General features: G+C 46.0%; 1 protein-coding gene across 1 annotated transcript in view; it reads left to right on the plus strand.

Annotated features, from left to right (window-relative positions):
* The window catches only part of nudC (nuclear distribution C, dynein complex regulator), a 36,124-nt gene extending 13,852 nt beyond the window's left edge, over positions 1-22,272 (plus strand). The window contains exons 6-10 of the mRNA XM_075696002.1: positions 2,911-2,979; positions 9,535-9,660; positions 10,343-10,426; positions 19,513-19,631; positions 22,158-22,272. Of these exons, the coding sequence (XP_075552117.1) occupies positions 2,911-2,979; positions 9,535-9,660; positions 10,343-10,426; positions 19,513-19,631; positions 22,158-22,209 (450 nt within the window). The 3' untranslated portion in view covers positions 22,210-22,272. The remainder of the gene's footprint in view (positions 1-2,910; positions 2,980-9,534; positions 9,661-10,342; positions 10,427-19,512; positions 19,632-22,157) is intronic.
* The last annotated feature ends 317 nt before the right edge of the window (positions 22,273-22,589 follow it).

Consider the following 22,589-nt stretch of genomic DNA (forward strand, 5'->3'; position numbering starts at 1 on the left):
GATTCTGATGAGTGCGAAAAAGTCGTTGCGGCCGAAGTATGGAGCGAGCAGTCAGAATTTCCGGAAGTCGTTGACGGATCAATGGTCGACGAGTTTGTGAGCGCGGATGATGGTGTCGTGACCAGGGTAGAGCCTGAAAACGAAGACTACATTGCCGACATAATACCGAGCACAAGTGATAGTGGGCACAATGAAGAAAGCAATGACGATCCTTTGCCAACATCATCCGAGGTGATTGGTGCACTCGCACTAGTCTGGCGCTTCTGCGTGAATGTGGAAGGTAGTGGCCACAGCTGCTCCGATTCCTTGGACAGTGAAAAAGTGTGTGCGTCGCAGGCAGCAAAATTGCCCAAGCAGAAGAAAATACAGGACTATTTCATGCAAGACTAACCTGGTTTCAGCAATAAAGTGCTTTTATAACTGATATGTGCTTATGTGCTTTTATGACGGCCAATTCTTTAGCAGGCTTATATCGAATTATGCCCTATATCGAACTGATGGGCATTTTTTTGCAAGTTCGATATAACCGGGTTCGACTGTAGCAGGCACGGTCTGTCCAACAATGTATTGAAAGCAATATGTAACACATCCCGCAAATTCACACTGAAATCCACACACCGCCACCGATAACTCGAACTCCGTGATCTTGTATGGGGAGAGAGTGCTAGAGCGCGGGAGCACGTTGGCGACGCTGGCATCACTGCACAGCTTTGCTCTTTCGACCTGTGGCCCTTTGTTTAGGCCTGACTGGAGAGACGCGTTGGGCCTGGTCAGGCATGACCAACGCCTCTGTTGCAAGTCGGTTCTCTCCCTCTCTAAAGACCGTCAAGATAAAAACGCAAACGCGGCACCGCATTCATTTTTCCCCCCTTTTTTTATCATGTTCAATCTTGAAGGCTATGCTCTTTCTCTATAAGGTGCTCTGCCATGAAGCGGCATTAGGTAATGTCTGAAACATGATGGCCTTGATGTTTATCGGCATTTGTTACCAAAAAGCATAGCCTTTGAGATTCGTGGCTATTACTCAAAGGAAAGCATTGCTGGGGTATGTGTTTGGACGCCACCTATACATATAGTGGAACTCGGCAGCATGCAGCCAGGGCACCTATGAAAGTACAACGGAGACCAACGTTGCAGCAGGTTGTGGTGCGTTTCACGAGTGCATTTTAGAGCACAGCTCTTGCTTCTGTGGCGAGCGTCGGTGATGCAAAGGCGCGTTTATAGTTCAACGTTTGCGGCTCGTGCTGCTTGTGACCAGTCACGCTACGCCGCTTGCTCTGCACCAGCTAAAATGCCCTCCTCTCTAGACTTCTCTGTGTGCACCGTCGGGTGCTTTCTTTGCAGCATGCGCAGAACAATCCCCAACCCGCGTGCTGCTTTGAACAACTGCTTGCGTATGTCGGTGAAGCGGCGTAAGCATCTTTTTTCTTCGTGCCATGCATTGTGGGTCGGTGCAGTCGTCGCAACAAATGCGCGGATGGAGCAAGAGCCACCTTGACATCACGCATGTTGGACCGCGTTGGCCACGCCCGGTTACGTTGGCTGCGCCAGTGTTTTGAACCATAGACGTTCTCGCCAACATGACATAGAGTGCGCACGCTCGCTGTATAATTTTTTTTGTTTCATTACTTCAGTTTTGTATAATTCGAATTTTCATAGCATCCCCAAAAAATTCGAATTAACAAGGTTTTACTGTACTTCAACTAGGAGTGTGCGAATAAGAAAATTTTCTAATATAAACCGAACACGAATACTTAGCTTCTAGTATCGAATGATGACATGAACATGCATTTATTAGCAAGTTGGGTTAACTTGTTATGTTAGAATGTTGAAATTACATTGCCAATGTTAAAAAACGAGACTAGTTAGCCGTTATAATAAAACATAGTGTGTTTGGCTGATGTTTACTCATTCCCACTAGCTGTCCTCACCAGCCTGTGCCTTATTATAATGCATCAAATGCCCGTAAACTCGGAGGCATTTGACACTGTACCAGTTGTCACTCGTCACACTTGCTGTCAAGCAATAAGGTCGTAATTGGACGCAGATCTGCGAAAAAAAAAGTCCACCCTCGCTGTTTACAAACCAGTGCCCCCCTGTACTGAAAGGCTGGTTTTCCCACAAAGTTCAGACGTTTGGTAGCTAAGTGTGCTTTACAGGCTAAATTTCGCAAGCAGCATGAAAGCATCACAAAATTCAGCACAAGATCGCCCCGGTATTCTTTGATTGGATAGAAACCAATGCTGAGAACCGTATTTTCTCCCTCACAGCCAGCAGTATACTCGATTTGATAGGAATACTTGTATCCAACTGAATATTCAAACATTTTAGAACATCTATTTTGCAAATTGAATACGAATATTAAAGATATAATATTCGATAATGTTTGAACTCTTCAAATATTCGCACACCTTCAATTTCAAATGATTGATATATCAAGCTATTTCGCAATCCCCTTCGCGTTACACATTCGACGGACATCTATAAAACTTCTTTGAATTAAGGAAAACTTTGTTAGCTGCCATACGAAGTCGCCATTGAAGCTAAGAAAGCATAGGGATAATGACCTGTGTGTGTGTTTTTTTTTATGTGCATGTAATAAGGAATATGAAACTGAAAAAAAAAAGACAACTTTCTGACAAAGTGTCTTAGTCTCATTTTCTCTCCTGCTCACGGCATGTTAACAGAGTGTGATGGGTGGTTTGGGCTTGGCTCAGTATCTGCGGTGCAGCCATAAGCCACCACAAGTTAGAGTGGGAATAATGTGTGAATGTTCTCATTGTTGTTTATCAGCTGTTCTACAGTGCATTCAATTCTTTTCTGTGTCAGACGCAGGATGGGCATTTTTCATAGTGTTGCACCCACAAAATGTTCGTTCATATTTTTAAAAATTTTTTTTTGCTTTTCCAGCTCAGGGTCCCCATACCAAGGAATCTAAAGATCAAGGCACGAGATGTTGTCATCGACTTTGAGAAAAAGGTTAGTGGCATCAACCATTTGGGTAATGCATTAATTGGTACAGTCGAAAGCCTTTATAACGGAGTGCTTGAGGCTTCCTGAATCATTAATTATACAGGTCACTTCATCGTAAAAGCCACGCACCGCACAGCTCGCAATAGAACCAGGATAGAATTAGTCCTTCGTTGTATTCCTTCCTGCGCCCGAGTGTAGCTGTTGTTTTGTTTGACTTTTTAAGCGTTTTATTTGCACATTCATAGTAGAACGAATCTGGAACTGTGAATTAGCTTGTGGCCAAAGTACCGTATTTACCTGAATTTAACGTGCACCTTTTTTCCAGCAAAATGTGCTTGAAAATTGCTTGTGCATTCCAATCAGATACAAAACTAAAACCACATTCGCGGCATTTGCGACGTCCTGCCTGTGGCCAATCATTGGAGCTGTCAGAGGCAGTGTCATAGCCATCACAAAATTATGGCAGAGCACGATTTTGTGAGGGTTGTTGTTCGTTCAATTTGCACTAGACTAAGATCTAGAGAGGTGCTCTCGGCTTCAGACATGTACCATCACTTTCACAAGATTTTGTGCGACTCGGCACCAGATGCATTGGTGTAATCGGACGCCAGCGTTTCTGCCGCTGTTCCAAGCTTGTTATCTGCGCACAGTGCTAGAAATGCTGTCAGGCACATACTTCTATACAAGTCCGATGTAGAGTCTTATGAAAGTGATTATAATGAATGTAAGGAAAGGGTACCAAGGGACCAGTTTTTCAAAAGTCACGACAGTATAAAGCTGACAAACAATGACAAGAAGGAAAGTGTAGGGGGAATTGCTCGTTTATTTAATTGAAATGTAGAATTTATAAATACAGGGAGATCTCAGTATGACGAACCTCAAGGGACCGCGGTAAATTGTTCGTTATTCTGAAAGATTGTTATAGGGAAAGCCTCAACATTAACCATACCGCCCATCAACCCATCTGTTCATAAGTTATCACCATTAGAGCTATCCATGCAAACGTCGCTGTTGGCTCTCTCGGCACACACTGTTGCTATATTCCATAGATTCTGCCGCCACGCACCACCAAAGCACTGTATAGTAAGAGTGACGCGTGCAAAACAGATGCTGACGCCAAGAAAACTACCGACAAAAAGGTAGCTTTACGTTGCCTCCAAAGCGCAATGGTTCTTACTTTTTGTTTGTTTTTCACATTTCTGGCCATAGACACCGTAACTGGCTCGCTTGAGCAGGACACCTGAACTATGTCAAAGTGTAAGCGTGCGTAAACGACACCGTCTGGAAAGTGCAAAGTGCGACCGCGTGGCATCCCCGCAAGTACAGAGGTTACGTTTCCCCGGCGCTTGTACGGCCCCAGAAAGAGGTGTGCGCAGATAGAAGGGTGAAAGAAGGAAGAGCACGCCTCCGTTGCTAGGTGGCAAATTTCTGGGTGGAGCATGCGCTTGCAAGACCTGGGGAGTCGTCGTCTTCGCTCGTCCGCATTCTTTTTTGCTCGGGCGCCGTCTCAGGTTTTCTGAACCCATGTGCTGTGACGTCCGACATCTGTGCATTGTCTGCTATAGTCTGTTGTTTTGGCTGCCAGAATGGATACACGGGAATCTAAGAATCCTCAGTTTTCCGAATATTAGTTCATAGAACTGAAGCGTTGTTAACATTACAGGGGAACTGAATAGTTATTCTGAAAAGTTTGGTATTCTGAAGCTCGTAATACTGAAATATTTTTATACTGAAACTATAAGAAATCAGCAGCGAATTTCTGAAAAGTTTGGTAATCTGAAAGGTTCGTTAATGTGGTGTTCGTAGTAATGAGATTTTACTGTAAATGAAAGTAGATGAAAAAAACAACTGGCCGCAGGTGGGATACGAACCTACGTCTTCGCATTATGCACATGATGCTCTTACCAATTGAGCTACCGCAGGCCCTTTTCCTGGCCACTTTCTTTTGGGTTTATGCGTGCATACTAGTTAACCCTGAGACTGTTAGCCCATGCTACCACTTGCGGCTTCGGCTGTGGATGTAAAATATCCTTCCTGCCGTAAGACGTCACACGGTACATGAATTTGGAAGGGGGCAACTTTGCCAATAAACCCTCCTATGCTACCTGAAAGCATCAAAGCTGAAGAATACATTGTTGCGCCAAAAAACGAAAAATAAAGACTTGGGAAGGAAGAGTACGAAAAGACAGATTGAGCGCTAAACAATAAAACTGAGATGGTTGATGTAACTTGAAGTAGACATGGTAGAAAAGGGGCCCACTGTACTAGAAATGTAGTCGAGTAGAACTTGTTGCTGGGCGAGTTGGTTGGGATCTAAAGAATACATTGTTGCGCCAAAAAACGAAAAATAAAGACTTGGGAAGGAAGAGTACGAAAAGACAGATTGAGCGCTGAACAATAAAACTGAGATGGTTGATGTAACTTGAAGTAGACATGGTAGAAAAGGGGCCCACTGTACTAGAAATGTAGTCGAGTAGAACTTGTTGCTGGGCGAGTTGGTTGGGATCTAAAGAATACATTGTTGCGCCAAAAAACGAAAAATAAAGACTTGGGAAGGAAGAGTACGAAAAGACAGATTGAGCGCTGAACAATAAAACTGAGATGGTTGATGTAACTTGAAGTAGACATGGTAGAAAAGGGGCCCACTGTACTAGAAATGTAGTCGAGTAGAACTTGTTGCTGGGCGAGTTGGTTGGGATCTAAAGAATACATTGTTGCGCCAAAAAACGAAAAATAAAGACTTGGGAAGGAAGAGTACGAAAAGACAGATTGAGCGCTGAACAATAAAACTGAGATGGTTGATGTAACTTGAAGTAGACATGGTAGAAAAGGGGCCCACTGTACTAGAAATGTAGTCGAGTAGAACTTGTTGCTGGGCGAATTGGTTGGGATCTAAAGAATACATTGTTGCGCCAAAAAACGAAAAATAAAGACTTGGGAAGGAAGAGTACGAAAAGACAGATTGAGCGCTGAACAATAAAACTGAGATGGTTGATGTAACTTGAAGTAGCTTGAAGTAGCTTGAAGTAACTTGAAGTTTTTTGGCGCAACAATGTATTCTTTAGATCCCAACCAACTCGCCCAGCAACAAGTTCTACTCGACTACATTTCTAGTACAGTGGGCCCCTTTTCTACCATGTCTACTTCAAGTTACATCAACCATCTCAGTTTTATTGTTCAGCGCTCAATCTGTCTTTTCGTACTCTTCCTTCCCAAGTCTTTATTTTTCGTTTTTTGGCGCAACAATGTATTCTTTAGATCCCAACCAACTCGCCCAGCAACAAGTTCTACTCGACTTCATTTCTAGTACAGTGGGCCCCTTTTCTACCATGTCTACTTCAAGTTACATCAACCATCTCAGTTTTATTGTTCAGCGCTCAATCTGTCTTTTCGTACTCTTCCTTCCCAAGTCTTTATTTTTCGTTTTTTGGCGCAACAATGTATTCTTTAGATCCCAACCAACTCGCCCAGCAACAAGTTCTACTCGACTACATTTCTAGTACAGTGGGCCCCTTTTCTACCATGTCTACTTCAAGTTACATCAACCATCTCAGTTTTATTGTTCAGCGCTCAATCTGTCTTTTCGTACTCTTCCTTCCCAAGTCTTTATTTTTCGTTTTTTGGCGCAACAATGTATTCTTTAGATCCCAACCAACTCGCCCAGCAACAAGTTCTACTCGACTGCATGAAAGCTGCCGGAGACAACACCTTCGCTATGTAATGGTTGACAAGAAAGGGAATCGAGAGTGCTGTTTTTTATAAGTCACAACCACATAAAGCCAACAGACATAAAGCTGCCATGTGCTTTCTCTGTGATGCTGTGCCAAACCGAGTAAAAAAGAAACATTGCACTGTCATGAGTTCCCATGATGGTTGAACATCTGCCTTTGTAGCTCAAGGCTTATGTTCCTGCTTAATGCTTAAGGTCATGGTAAAGGCAAACATTGAACCCTTCTTAAAACCTCAAGAGTGGTTTGCTTCATATAAAGTTAAGAAATTAATTTTGCAAAGAAAATTGTAGCTGGAGGAGCCGCACATTTCTTCAGCTATTCGAACCGGCTGGGACAAATATGCCTTGCATTGCTTTGCCGGCAATCTCTGAGGTCATTCTGTACTAGCACTACTGCCTGTTTTTAAATAGAAAATGCACACTGTGCTCTGTCATAAAAAGTGCCACTGGGGCTGTGTGAAGTAATATCAATAAGTTGTTTAATAAAACCTAATAAGCTGGACAAACCGCATATGCATTCGTGTTGAAAGACATTTAATTGTTATCAGTGGCCGATTCCAATTAGCTGATCATAAATGAGGCATTATGTGTTGTGGGAGCTGGTACCATATTTCCACACTAGCAACACTAATCCAGTTCAATGTTAATCCATTCAAAAGATGGAAGATGGCTTATTTGAACTTGCTTTTTGGTCCCGGCAAGCAGCGTATCTTTTCTTTAATGATATCAAGCTTTTGTTAATTCTTGTACAATCGTACCTCTATAAAACAAATGCGGATACAACAGAACCCCACTGATATGTTCTTCATTCATGCATTTTCTGGGGTATAGCATTGCTGAAGCGGAGAAAAACCGTCTGTGTTTTGAGAAAGCTCACAAAAAGGAAGAGGCAGTAAGATGAAAAAAAAGCACCGAAAGTCGAGGAAGTGGTTAAAGCCAATAAAAGAGTAGGGGTCTATCTAAAACTCTGAAGGCTTGGCTGTAAGCTCGTTAGTCTTATCGGTGCTCGTACTGTGACCTCAGATGCTGCATGTGCCCATGCATATTAAGGTATACGTGCTATATCCCATAACAGTGCCATTCTTGTCCTCCCTTAGTATGCTTCACCGCGTAACACCGTTGTATTGCGGCGAAGCTAACGTTAAAGGCAAATATTGCCAAGTGAATCAGTGGCATGTTTCAGCGTTTTTCCTGCGTTTTGTTTAAGTAACCAGTTTCTTCAGTCTCATCAGGATCAAATTAATGGAAGTCAACTGTACAATCGAGCCCAATTATAATGAAACTGAGCGTCATCCATTATGCTGATGCTTGTAATAAAAGGATTGCTCGGGGGGGACAAGAAAAAAGAAAACCCAAGTCGTTAGCTGAAATGCAGTTTTTATTGCAAAAAACAAAAATGAACAAGAAGCTGGTAATCGCCGCTTTTGCAGAAGCAAGGCCCAATGAAACCGCGCTCTGAAGTTTGTTGTGAAAACATGTCCCTCACTGAGGCCCACAGCGTAGATAAGCTGTGAAGCGGGAACCACATGGTGTGATTCGATGAAAGCACGTCATGCGGCAAACACCTGCCCAGCCACCGCTGTGAGAGCACCTGCATGACAGTATTTGCCACAGCAGGTTTGCAGCTCATTTTTCGTGTTTAGTAATGCATTTTTACCAAAAGCCACACAGTACACACCACCACTACTTGTGGATGAGGAAAATATACGTTGGTGCAAGCAGCGTGCATAGCATTGCAACACACAACTTTTTCTACCTGCAACAAAAACCGGCAGCGATGCAATCTCCCCGGCACATGTTTCGCAACGACATCCCCGTCCTGCTGCCGTGCGTCATTTGTGCGCGAAATTTCGCCATGCAGTTTCGTTCAATCCTTCCGCGTTGCTTACACTTAATGCACTTCATGTATGATGTCATCATACGCACAAACGAAATCATCCCAGTCAACATCAAGGCTACCTGTGTCAGAGCCTACAGAGTGCTGCCACACGTCTTTGCGGGACTGGTTTGTTATAAAGCATCAGGGTTTTTTTATGGTTAACACAGGCAGAGAAGGCTTCCCTTCCGCCATCTTGAATAAGCTGTTAATACACCGGAGGACAGCTGATTTTAAACTTGGTAAAACAGAAGTGAGGAAGTGCAATTGGTGATGGTGGTGGCGGTGGGTCACGTCGATTGTGCGTCACAATTTGGTGATGATAGTAATGGTGAGAGTAGGGACTGTGAGAGCCTTCACACATGCCTGTGCTGTGCATCGGTGAAGGCACTCCAGGTGAGTTAGGCGAGTGATGATCAGAGCATGGGACATTGTAGCGGATGTACCAGCTGTTGTTCCGCAGCTGTGTGTACCCCTTTAACCACTCGACTGTGTCAGTTGCATTCATTGTACATGAGACATGGCAACATTGCAGTAATGTATATTTTCACGGTCATAGCGGTTTAGTTTGCAATAAGTAAGTGTTTGTCTCAGGTGAGGCCGTCATAAGTGAGCTCAACTGTAGTGCATTTTTTCTCCTCCCATTTCTGTGGGAACAATGTAGCAAGAGAAAAAAGATTCCATGGCTTTGTTGGAAAGCATCACAAGATGGCGCTACTGCCACTGATGTTACCATCTACATCGGAGTTGTGGTATTCCATAAACCTTAATATGATGATAGACAGGATAAAGCTCTCTTAACAGAACTTCTTGGCTAGAAGCCGTCTCTCAGAGGCATAAGATGTGAGTAGCCAGGTGCTCGAGATGTACCACACCTTGGCTATTAGCTCTCATGCAGTGAACTGTTAATGTATGCGGTTGAGGAAAGTGTAACTGTGCTCCTGTTTCCGTGCAGCACCTAAAGGTCGGTCTCAAGGGCTTCCCACCCATCATTGATGGTGACCTGTTCAATGAGATCAAGTTGGAAGAGTCCTGCTGGATCCTCGAGGATTCCAAGACCATCCTAGTCACAATGGAAAAAGTGAGTGTTTATGATGTGAGGAATGCCAGTGGTGTCTCCAGCACACATTGTTGACTGTTGCTGTAGACTGTGCTGCCACCTACGTAAGCTTCAGCTTTGTGTCATAGCCTGAGTGCGTTGCTCTAAATCGGAAAGTGCACTTTACATCTGTGCATGGCAAATGCTTTGCCCCTCTAAATTGCAGGCTGGAAACTGAATTTGTGAGGGAGGTGATGTCAGGTTGCACTGGTGGTTTCCCAGCATTGCTGCAAAGCTTGTAAGATTGTTCAACATAGCAACGAACCTGTATTGTGCCAATAAGCCTGCTCCTACAATGTTAGCAAAGCCAGGATAATGCTATTAAAGTCTTTTGTCCATGTAATACAGCTTTATTATTACATAGCCAATCAGAGCGCCGTGGGAAAGCTTTCTTTATAGGTCTTCTGGAATCTGGCACTTACTGATGAAGATAGTGTTCAAACTGCATGCTGCCCAAATATTATCAGTTTAGCGCTAATTCCTTGTAGAGAAGCATTGATGTCTAATTGCATTTTTATGTGAGATCTTGATTATATGAAGCTAGTTTGCGGCATTTGTACTGTTTGTTATAGCAATGTTGTCCAGAACGTCTCTTTTACCTAGCTTTAGGAAATGAAGAGAAGGTGCAACACGGCATTGTCTTCTTGCTCTCTCTCTTTATCAGATTAACAAGATGGAATGGTGGACACGTCTGGTGATGACGGACCCAGAAATCAACACTAGGAAAGTGAACCCTGAGCCATCCAAGGTTTGTGCTAATGATTTCCACTACTGTGAATTTCGTGTGAAATTCATTTCTGCTCTACATCAAGGCCTTTGCTTTAATCAAGTGGAAGAGGGAGCCGAGCTTACTTCAGTATATTCATTACTTAGTTATAAGGGTTCTCCACTTTCATCGATGACATTGCATGCTGGGGAGGGGATGCGGTTAGTAACCACTGTTGCGTTTCGCCTGCGACACGTGGTTTTGCCGGCGCGACTGCGGCGGGGCGGCAGACATTTTGGCCCGATCGTCGTCGCCGCAACACTCATCGCCAGGTGTTTCCAGGCGCGACTGCGGCGATGCGACCGCCTAGGGATCATCCTCGCATTCCAGTCATTGTGCCCGAAACAGGCGATGCCAAAGCAGGGACCATCCTCTCATTACAGTCATTGTGTCCGACCGGCAGCGCCACGACAGGGTGCTACGAGATCGTGCTCGACATGGTGCTACGGCATCGCTACGACAGTGTGCGTCACCATTAGCCCATTGTACATTCACGTGCTCGTCTTTTGAGGGGTTCCTTCTTGCCCTCAACTGCGAGAGTATAAAAACAGCTGCCCCCGGACGCCAAAAGGAGGGCTCCGATTTCTTCTGTTGAGTGAAGTGCTCTCCCGTCTCTCTACTACGGTCAAACCTGACCGCCAACTCTTTGCGATGTTAAAATAAACAAGTTGTTTCGTTGTTACCAGTCGACTCATGCTTTGCCGGGACCTTCGGATGCTTCCAGTTGTACCCCAGGCCGCCAGGCCAACGCTACCCTTGGGGCTTGCGACCCAGGTACAACCACGGGCGTCAGCGCCGAGTTCCCAACAGATCGTACCAGCAGTCCGATCCAAACATCTGGTTGGCAGCGGTGAGATCGCCTACGACTTCAAACAACTGTCTGCCAGCGGTGAGATCGCGACAACGGAGGCCAGCAGCGAAGAGATGCAGTTGACTGTATGCTGAGCAGCTCAACGACGATCCGGGAGCAGTGCAACGAGCCCTGTGTGACGACTGGTTGCCTGCAGCGGAACGACTGCGCGGAATTCCTGCCTGCGAGGTTAGGTGAGTGCGGGACTTTCTTCTTCTGAGCTTTGCCAGGCTTTTTGTTAGTGTCAGAAACAGAGCTGGTAATTGTGGTTGTCGTTGCTGCCGGGTTAGTTTGCGGCAAGACAATAGTAAGCAGTAGAGAAAGCAGCATTCAGAGCAGCCACGGATTTGAAGTCGTTGCGCAAACCGAAATTGTTGGAGCTTGCAAGAGAGTTGGGTCTGGATGTCTCAGACAAACTAAGAAAACCAGAACTGATAAAGGCTATTCTTGAGTTAGAGGCTGAGGATGACGAGCTGTCGGAATGCCTTGAGACCATTGAAGAGAGAGAGACTGCAAAAAGACAGGAGCGCGAACTTAAAGAGCAAAAAGAAAAAGAAGAGCGTGAACGTAAAGAACAAAAAGAAAAAGAAGAGCGTGAACGTAAAGAACAGAAAGAGCGAGAGCAACAAGAGCGTGACCGTCAACACGCTTTGGAAATGAAGCGTCTTGAGGTAGAGATGGAACGCGCTCGTAATGGAAGTCAGGCACACGGTGCAGGAGAACGCGTATTGTTCAAAATGACTGACCTGATGCGGCCGTTTAAGCTTGGAGAGGACATTGGTTTGTTCCTGGTTAACTTTGAGCGAACGTGCGAGAAGCAGGGGTTCTCTCGGGAAACGTGGCCACAGCGCTTGCTCACTTTGTTACCCGGCGAGGCGGCCGACGTAGTCGCTCGCTTGGATAGAGAGGAGGCAGAGGATTTCGACACAGTGAAATCGAGTCTTCTAAAAAAGTACCGGCTGTCTGCGGAGGCGTTCCGTCGGAAGTTTCGGGAAAATGAGAAAGGCAAAAGTGAGTCATATACAGAGTTTGCGTATAGGCTTATGTCGAACATGCAGGAGTGGCTCAAAGAAGAGAAAGCGTTTGGTGACCACGATAAAGTTCTGCAGTGTTTCGGGCTAGAACAGTTTTATAGTCGGTTACCGGAGAACGTGCGATACTGGGTCTTGGATAGGCCAGACGTTTGTACGGTGGCTAAAGCCGCTGAGCTAGCCGAGGAGTTTGTGACGCGTCGGGCTCGCGGAGCTAAGGACGGTCAAAAGGGTGAATTTGGCTCGAAGTTTGAGAGGCCGAAGTTCACGCCCATGAGATTAAAGGGGGACACGCGTAGTGCGGATGCGAGCGAAAGCAGTCCGACCAAACGTAAAGAGACGGCGGCAGCCAAACGCAGAAAGCGGTTCGAGATGAGGCGAGCGCGCTTGTGTTATACGTGCCAGAAGCCGGGTCACTTTGCGGCGCAGTGTCCGGAAACAACACCAAAAGTTGTGTTTTTTTCAATAAGCAGCACTGACGAGAACATGAAGCTTCTCGAGCCTTACATGCGAGACCTCCTCGTGAACGGGAAAGAGTGCCGAGTGCTTCGCGATTCCGCAGCTACGATGGATGTAGTTCACCCGTCTTACGTAGAACCCCATATGTTCACGGGCGAGTGCGCATGGATCAAGCAAGCCGTGGAAGCTCATAGCGTGTGTCTGCCGGTAGCAAAAGTGCTTATTGAAGGACCTTTCGGAGCGCTTGAGACGGAGGCGGCAGTGTCATCTATGCTGCCACCCCAGTACCCGTACCTATTTTCAAACAGGTCCGATCACCTCCTGCGCGAGAAGGGGCTTTTGTTTGGTGAAGCTAGTGTTCAGGCCTTAACCAGATCGAAGGTTCGGGAGCTCGCTGCAAAGGCGGTAGTTGCGGGGCCGACGTTATCAAACAACGAAAAAGGGTCAGAGGCGCAGCAAGCTGATATTCAGAGCACGCCCGAACTGAATAAAATTGAGTCTGTAGCGTTGATGGCGCCAGATACTGGAGAGGAAAATCCCGATTCGGGAAAGTTAGAAGAGCTATCTACTGATTTGCTCATCGCGCCTACGTCAGACGGACTTGATAGGTTGCTAAAAGTCAGCCGGACGGCTTTGATAGCCGAGCAAAAAAAGGATGGCAGCCTGGAAAACGTGCGCTGCAATGTCAAAGAAGGTATCGCCAGGAAAACTGCGCGTTTTGTGGAAAGGGGTGGAGTCCTGTACCGGAAGTATCTAGACCGCAGAGGAGTGGAGTTCGATCAGCTGGTCGTGCCTCAATGCTATCGTCAGGATCTGTTGCGCTTGTCACATGGGGGTTCGTGGTCCGGACACCTAGGAGTTAAGAAAACTAAGGACCGTCTCTTGCAAGAGTACTATTGGCCAGGGTGTTTTCGGGACGCAGACCATTTCGTGAGGACATGTGACACTTGTCAGCGGGTGGGCAAACCAGGGGACAAATCAAGGGCGCCGTTGAAATTGGTACCTATCATAACGGAGCCTTTTAGACGGCTCGTTATTGATACAGTGGGACCTCTGCCGGTAACAGCCACGGGGTACAGACACATTTTGACTGTGATCTGCCCAGCGACAAAGTTCCCTGAAGCAGTGCCGCTTAAAGAACTCAGCTCAGTTGAGATAGTCAATGCACTACTGTCCATATTTGCGCGAGTTGGTTTTCCTGCAGAACTTCAATCAGATCAGGGCACAGTGTTTACTAGCGCTTTGACGACAACTTTTCTCGAAAGGTGTGGGGTAAAGCTGTTACACAGCTCAGTGTACCACCCACAGTCGAATTCCGTTGAGAAGCTCCACTCCGTCATGAAGCGCGTGTTGAGAGCGTTGTGTTTTGAACATCGAACTGACTGGGAGCTGTGTCTGCCTGGGGTGATGTTTGCTTTAAGGACCGCGCCGCATGCGGCTACGGGGTTTTCGCCAGCTGAACTGGTGTACGGTCGCTCGCTTCGATCTCCGCTTCGCATGCTTCGAGAATCATGGGAAGGCAGGGGCGACGACCCAGTCGTGGTGGAGTACGTGCTTAAGCTCCTCGAACGCTTAAGAAGGGCACAGGAGTTGTCAGGTGAAGCAATGACAAAGGCCCAGCAGAGGGCCAAGGTTTATTATGATCGGACAGCCAGGGCCCGTCGTTTTGAGGTTGGCGATGAGGTCATGATATTGCGCACATCGCTAAACAACAAACTAGACGTGCAGTGGGAGGGCCCAGCACGAATTGTTCAGAAACTGTCGGACGTTAACTACGTGGTAAGTCTGCCAGGAAAGCGGAAAGCACAGCAAGTTTACCACTGTAATCTGCTCAAACCTTATAGACAACGGGAAGCAGTGGTGTGCATGATGATAAACGTTCCTGAAGAGCTTCCAGTCGAGCTTCCGGGACTAGGCTCAGTGACGAACAGGGAAGACACCGGTCAAGTCATTAGTGACCTTATCAGTAAAGCACCGCTGTCGCCCGAGCAGAAAACCGAACTACACCAGCTATTACAAGAGTTTCAAGGTCTGTTCTCTGAGAGGCCTGGTAGGACTTCTGTACTTACTCATGATATAGAACTTGCCTCCACAGAGCCAGTACGATCCAAGGCGTATCGGGTGTCACCCCGCCAGAGCGATATTATGGAGGCTGAGGTAAAGAAAATGCTACAGCTCGGTGTTATTGAGGCAGGTGAGAGTGATTATACCTCCCCTTTGATTTTAGTTGAGGTACCGGGCAAGGAACCTCGTCCTTGCGTCGACTACCGCAGGCTTAATTCCATCACTAAGGATCAAATTTATCCGATCCCTAACATCGAGGAGCGCCTTGAGAAAGTTAGTAGCGCTCAGTTTATTTCCACCCTAGATCTTGTCAGGGGTTATTGGCAGGTTCCACTTACAGAAGAGGCTAGTAGGTATGCGGCGTTCATTTCACCAATGGGAACATTCCGTCCTAAAGTGTTGAGTTTTGGTTTGAAGAACGCACCATACTGTTTTTCAAGTCTCATGGATAAAGTGTTGCGGGGACAGCAAGAATTCGCTTTACCGTATCTAGACGACGTAGCGATATTCTCCGCATCCTGGTCTGAGCATATGACACACTTGCGGGCAGTGCTAACCCGCCTGCGCGAAGCGGGCTTGACAGTCAAGGCTCCTAAGTGCCAGTTAGCACAGGCCGAGGTTGTCTACCTCGGTCACGTGATTGGTCAGGGTCGTCGCCGCCCCTCTGAAATAAAAGTGGCCGCTGTGCGAGACTTTCCGCAACCGCGCACCAAGACCGATATTCGGTCGTTCTTGGGTGTCGCCGGCTACTATCAGAGGTACATCCCTAGGTACTCTGATATCGCGGCTCCCCTGACGGATGCTCTAAGAAAGACAGAGCCTCAAACAGTCGTCTGGGACGAGACAAAGGAAAGAGCTTTTAGCGCCCTAAAGAGTGCCCTAACAAGCCAGCCTGTGCTACGATCGCCAGACTATACAAAAGGGTTCATTGTTCAGTGCGATGCTAGTGAGCGAGGCATGGGCGTTGTACTGTGCCAACGGGAAAATGGAGAAGTAGAACACCCCGTCCTGTATGCTAGTCGTAAGCTGACCAGTCGTGAGCAGGCGTATAGCGCCACCGAGAAAGAGTGTGCATGTCTCGTGTGGGCCGTTCAGAAATTGTCATGCTATCTAGCCGGCTCAAGGTTTATCATTGAGACGGATCACTGCCCTCTCCAATGGCTGCAGACCATCTCTCCCAAAAATGGCCGCCTCCTGCGCTGGAGCCTCGCTTTACAACAATATTCCTTTGAGGTGCGTTACAAAAAGGGGAGTCTCAACGGTAACGCCGATGGCTTAAGTCGAAGCCCCTAACGTAGGAATCAGCCTCAAAATTGTTTGTTACTGATGTTTTTCTTCCTGAGGCAGGATTTTTTTTTAACATATTGCTTTTGTTTAGTGTTTCAAAGTGATGATATGCTTTCTAGTGCAATTTTTCAATTTGTGGACGCGTTCTGAGTGATGCTAGACTACTGTAAGGAACTAGGCAGTGGTATAAAAAGGGGAAAGAGCCTGGCAGGGCTTAGTGAGGGTTGTGCCGTGCTTGCTGACTGAGCGGTTGAGTTTCAGCGTAGTTCTAACGCTTGCCGGGAACGAGAACAAAAATGTGAACTCTCCCGAAGTCACTTTGCAGTGTCCCGTGCGAACCTGAACGAGAGAACGAGGCCTTCTCTGTGCGCTGCGCTCAAGAAACGTCGAGGGACGCCCGACTTCGGTTATGAGCATCATCGAGCGACATCCCTCCGGACAGCGGATGCAGTCCCCTGTCCATCGGGATCTCCTTCCCCCGGCGGGGCGGTCTGTTGCGTTTCGCCTGCGACACGTGGTTTTGCCGGCGCGACTGCGGCGGGGCGGCAGACATTTTGGCCCGATCGTCGTCGCCGCAACACTCATCGCCAGGTGTTTCCAGGCGCGACTGCGGCGATGCGACCGCCTAGGGATCATCCTCGCATTCCAGTCATTGTGCCCGAAACAGGCGATGCCAAAGCAGGGACCATCCTCTCATTACAGTCATTGTGTCCGACCGGCAGCGCCACGACAGGGTGCTACGAGATCGTGCTCGACATGGTGCTACGGCATCGCTACGACAGTGTGCGTCACCATTAGCCCATTGTACATTCACGTGCTCGTCTTTTGAGGGGTTCCTTCTTGCCCTCAACTGCGAGAGTATAAAAACAGCTGCCCCCGGACGCCAAAAGGAGGGCTCCGATTTCTTCTGTTGAGTGAAGTGCTCTCCCGTCTCTCTACTACGGTCAAACCTGACCGCCAACTCTTTGCGATGTTAAAATAAACAAGTTGTTTCGTTGTTACCAGTCGACTCATGCTTTGCCGGGACCTTCGGATGCTTCCAGTTGTACCCCAGGCCGCCAGGCCAACGCTACCCTTGGGGCTTGCGACCCAGGTACAACCACGGGCGTCAGCGCCGAGTTCCCAACAGATCGTACCAGCAGTCCGATCCAAACACCACAGAGTAAGCCTGTACAAAAGCCTGCACCACTCTGCCAAACAACCTCGACAGATTGTTTTCTGCCACATCTTTGTGCACTCAATGATGGCTTTTTCTAATGCAGCTGTCAATGCTCAATGATCTTTGCTGTTGTCGTGTGCACAAAAACTGTAGCAGCACAACAGCGTTTCGTGCACGTGCCGAATGAGCGCTGCAAGTCTTCGATTTCATGCAATGCTCATTGCGGTTGTAGAATGGATGCTTCTAAACAATGAAAAAGGTGTTGCTTTAGGCTGGCATCTATTGAAGGATGTTGCAGGAAATTAAAGGCTTGCAGCACTGTGCTGTGGCATTCATAAAACGCGAATAATCCCAATGATGGCGAGAAACTTGAGGAGATCACATTTTGTTATGATTCATGTAATTAATTAATTCAAATTATGATTCGTTTAATTTTTATTCTTATTATCCACTGTGGCCCTGTTCCATTAATAGCAGTGGCTCGGCTTTGTTAGCCACTGATGAAGGGCAAAAAAAAAAAAAGCTGAAGTCGCAATGGATTGTTCCAAACTGTAATTCCAGTACGTGGAAAACCCCTTTCCTGCACATGTGCAGACGGCGCAGCAGGTACTAAAGCATCCCCTTCCTCCATGTGCCGTCAGCTATGCGCTCAGGTGTTCATGTGCAATTTTGGTGTAAGAACACTACTTTCAACCAAGGCACAGTGAGCTGTGTTACACAGAGCACAGGAGAGCGCATGCAAGAACTTGCAGCACTAGGGTGCGTGAGCGGCCATCGATTTGGTAGATGCAGCCAGTTTGAGCATTGTCAGGTAGCCGACAGCTCGCAGGGCTTTGAACTGCAGCACCAGATGAATTATATAAGCTGTGTCACCTGCCACCCGAATTTGGTCTCAACAGTGCAAAATGATCTGTTAATTTCTCTTCTGAGCTAACCACCACGGTGGCTTAGTGGCTATGGCATCGTGCTGCCGAGCTCGAGGTTGTGGGATCAGTCTCGGCTGCGGTGACCGCATTTCTATGGCGGCGAAGTTATAACACTCGTATACCTAAATTTAAGTGCATGCTATTTCAGTTCCAGTTTGTCGGAATTCATTCAGAGAGCCCCACTACAGTGTGCCTCATAATCGGATAGTGGTCCTTGTACGTGAAATTGCAGAATTTAATTTTTTGCTTTCGCTACACGGAACAGTAGCCACGATGGTCTGCTTCTGAGTGTGAGATCACTGGTTCAACTCCTGACTGCTGTTACCGTGGAGCAGAATGCAAATATGCTTATGGGCTGATATGTCAGTGCATGTTAAAGAGGCATAGAGGTCGAACATTGGAGCTATCTCTTTATCTTAAGCTTCCACTGTTCCACTTATGCAAGTTATCGAGGCTGCGCTATATTTGTTTGTTTCTTAAATTGCACTGTTCACTTTGCAATTACACTTGTTTGAGTGTGTGCACTCGGGCATTATTGCAGCTGTACGGCCACTGCTTTATGAACTGTTTATGACGGGCCTTTACTAGCACTTGTCTATTGGCCCATCAGTCACCTTGCAAATTCATTTTCTTTTTCTACCTTTAAATAAAGGAAAAGAAAGGGCTGATATAGTATGTTACATTATCTATCAAAAAACCTCATGATGCTTACTTTATGCTAAAAGGTGACTTTGCTGCAATGAAATTTCCGACTATAGGAGCCATGCAGTTCCTGTACTTCGATCTCGATGAACGAGGCGGGGTCTCATACAGATCAGTGTCCAGAATCTTCGTGGTCATGCTCTACTGGGGCACTAATGCGTTCTTCACATCAGAATGCAGCACAGAGGGAGTACCACACTCCTTTAAATGGCTCTGACAGATTGGTGTGGAGAGGCAGCATGAATTACCTGTCGTATTGGAAAAGCAACTAAAAAGTGTTAATATCTGTTGTTGTATACAATTGATCAGTTATAAATAGGAATGCTACATCACGTGAGGTGGCATGGTGTTTGCACTACTACATTGCTAATCTTACACAGAACTCAGTTCTGAGTAAAGTGCCATTTTTGGACACCTTGTAGAGCTAATCTGCGACATTAATTTGACTTAATGCGCACGTTAAGTGTTCTTTTAAAAGAACTTGAGGTGGCCAAGCTTTTCTACCTTTCAAACATTAAATCCCTTCAAATATTTGCTCACCATTCTTGTGTGTCTGCCCTCTGGGTAACTGAACAGCTTTGTTTGTGCAGCTCTCTGACCTTGACGGTGAAACGCGAGGGATGGTGGAGAAAATGATGTACGACCAGAGGCAGCGGGAAATGGGCCTGCCAACATCCGACGAACAAAAGAAACAAGACGTTCTTAAGAAGTGAGTAAATGACAGCTTCACCGCTTGTTTTTGGTAAAAGTGAACTAAGGACGAACTGGCAACGAAATTTTGGACTCCACAACACAGCTTAGTTTCTGATACAGTAGATACAAAGCAACTTCCATGCAAATTTTTACGATTTTATTATGAGCAGATGCATCTCAAAAGGTTTGCAAGAGTTTACATTCTTGGATGTCGAAACTCAAGAAAATGCCATCAATGCTGCTCACTGCAAATGATGCAGAACCCAGGACATTAAGAACCAGCACTCACATGGGCACCTGTGCGACAAAGTGCAACAGCAAGATCAACGCGCATCTGTTCTGCGATCTGTGTTGTATCCGCTTGTGACCAGATGCGCATGTCGTCTGCTTAGTCGCCACTTAATTAAAGGCTGTTATTTAACTCTTTCTCTAATGTGCCAGTTAGGCTTCGCTGGCCCGCTAACGATGGTTTCGAATGCCATTTTCGACACCTTCCATGCCGCTCAGATACACTGCGCCATCTGACATAGTATGTAAACAAAACTTTCGTTTCTTACGGAGTTCGCTTTTTCCTTTTTGGTGATGTTTATTAAACGGGCTCCGAAGACGGGCACACTCGTGAGAATTGAAAGCAAAATTGGCTGCCTCCAGTACATCGCAGATCTCGCTGCGCCTGCGGCTGATTTTATCGATGGCTCAAGCAACAGCAAGTCAGAGGCTCCTGCCTTTTCATCTGACCTTGATTCTGAGAGCAACGACGAAGCAAATCAATTCAGAAAATGAGGATGAACCCCTAATTTGTGCTCCTCCACCAACAAAATACATTGAGCATAGCCAGCTAACATGGAGACATGCCAAAATCACCGAAATGTTGCGACAGCAAAACGCAGCAGAAAACAAGATTTTACTGCAAGGCTTGCAACATTCACCTGTTTCACATCGATCAGCTGCTTTGCTTCATGGCATGTCTAACTATAGAGCTTCCAGTTAAATTTTTTTTAGCGAAAGTAGTTTCTCAAGGAAAGAATTTGATTTCTTTGCAGTTATTGGCTATTGGGTAGCAAAACATTTTTGGATATGTACGAAAAGAATTTTAACCATATTTCTTAGCTGTATGTTTGCAAGCATTGTTCAGTTCTAGTCTTGTTCTTGGCAATTTATATCTTTTTATGACTTATATCTTGTTACTCAAACTTGTATGCCTGAAAAGCATTCATTCTCCTTTACTTTCATATATTGGGTAAAATATTTAGTGCAGTAGTTTCGTGAGAAAAAAAAATTGGTGTAACCTGCAAAAGATTGCAAGTTTTCCCCGTGGCACGAGAAGAGTTAAAGATTAGAGAGATCAGGTGATCACCAGCCCTGTGGCTTTGCCATGATTACTTCAGCTGTACATACTACTCATTTATAGCCAGTTCATCCAAAGTTGAAGTTTAATGCAGCTGGATTTTAGTGGTTATTGCAAGAGGTAGGGTCTCATTAGTGTATGATTACACACGAAACCACTGCCCCGAACAATAAAGGCACATTTTTATTACAAAAGATTAAAAGCTGCAACTTAGCTGAAAGAGTGTATCATTTTCATTGAGAGAGTGAATTTGTGAATTTGGTTGCAAACAGCATGAAATGGTGCCAGCATGACGGAGGTGGACACAGAAGGTTTTCTATGCTGGGGCATCTCTGATTGCTCGTATTACGGCTCGTATATCTGAAAACAAATGCTACGCAGGATTCCGTCTGTGAAGAAGTCGCAAGTAATGAAGGGAGATGCCTGAGGGCTTTCTTTAAGTTTAATACACACAGCAGCAAGCCAAGTGAGGGAAAATGCGATAGCTAGGTTGGAATGTAAGTGCTATGCTTACACATTTCGTGTCTGACTGCACTGTGCTTTTTTGTTTTTAATCTAGACAAAGTGCTTCCTATGAGTTGTTCACCTGTTAATCCTGCTGCACTCTTCTGTCAACTACTGCATGAACAGCAACTGAAGAAGCACAAGTTCCTCTCTGCCCCGTTTCATCTTTTGGTTTTTTGTGCAACCTGCGTATTGATGAAGCAGTGCAAACCTTTCTGTTGATCAGGCTCCTTTTCTAGGGCCCATGAAATTGGCTCACTTAGTAGAAAAAGAGTACAGCATGCCAAGCAAGTAGTTTTGTTTCTTGCAATCCATGCCAGCACAGTGTCTTTATGCGGTGCCCACAGTGCGCGTTTCATGAAATCCTGCTTCATTGGGATCATAATTGGGCACCTGACATAGCAATGCTGTTCCAAGTCGCATCAAAGCCAAACTGCTTTCCATTTTCAGAAAATGTTGACATTCCACAGGCTGTCTTAAAAATGTGCTAACTGAATGTTTTAAAGTTATAACACACAATTTTTATGTTTTTTCATGATGCTCTGAGCTCTTCTCGAACGGAAAAAATTGTCTTGCTCGTTTGCTTATAGACGAATGAAGTCTGTATTATTCTCAGGCAGTTGGCAGTAGGACAAGTCACATTGTCACACACATCCATGGTGCAATATTTTTCTGAATTTTTCATTCTAGGTTCATGGAGCAGCATCCAGAGATGGACTTCTCCAAGTGCAAGTTTACGTGATCACTCCTCAATCATTCCTGAATAGCGCTATTTCTATGTAATAAAAAACATGTCAATCTCCTGCCCTTTGTGTAGTCTCTGGCAAATTGAAACAGACCGATAAGCTAATCGTTTATAACCTTCTTTAAATATATCTAAAAGGCTGTGTTCTACAGTTGATTTGGTACCGTACATGTTTGCAACCTCTCGCCCAAGAGGCTGTTTGATGACTCTGCCTGCACTAGCCTATATTTCTGCAGGAGTGGTATTCTAGATCGATGTGCCAGGTACACTGTCACCCGTAGACACTGACATGCATTGGTCCCAAGTCGTGCAAAAATGTTGCGAAAGTGATTGTACTACTCCTGAATGGGGTCTCAACTGAGAACATCGCCCAAAGA

This window comes from Dermacentor variabilis, chromosome 6 (genome assembly GCF_050947875.1).
Source record: "Dermacentor variabilis isolate Ectoservices chromosome 6, ASM5094787v1, whole genome shotgun sequence".
NCBI classification, from domain to species: domain Eukaryota; kingdom Metazoa; phylum Arthropoda; class Arachnida; order Ixodida; family Ixodidae; genus Dermacentor; species Dermacentor variabilis.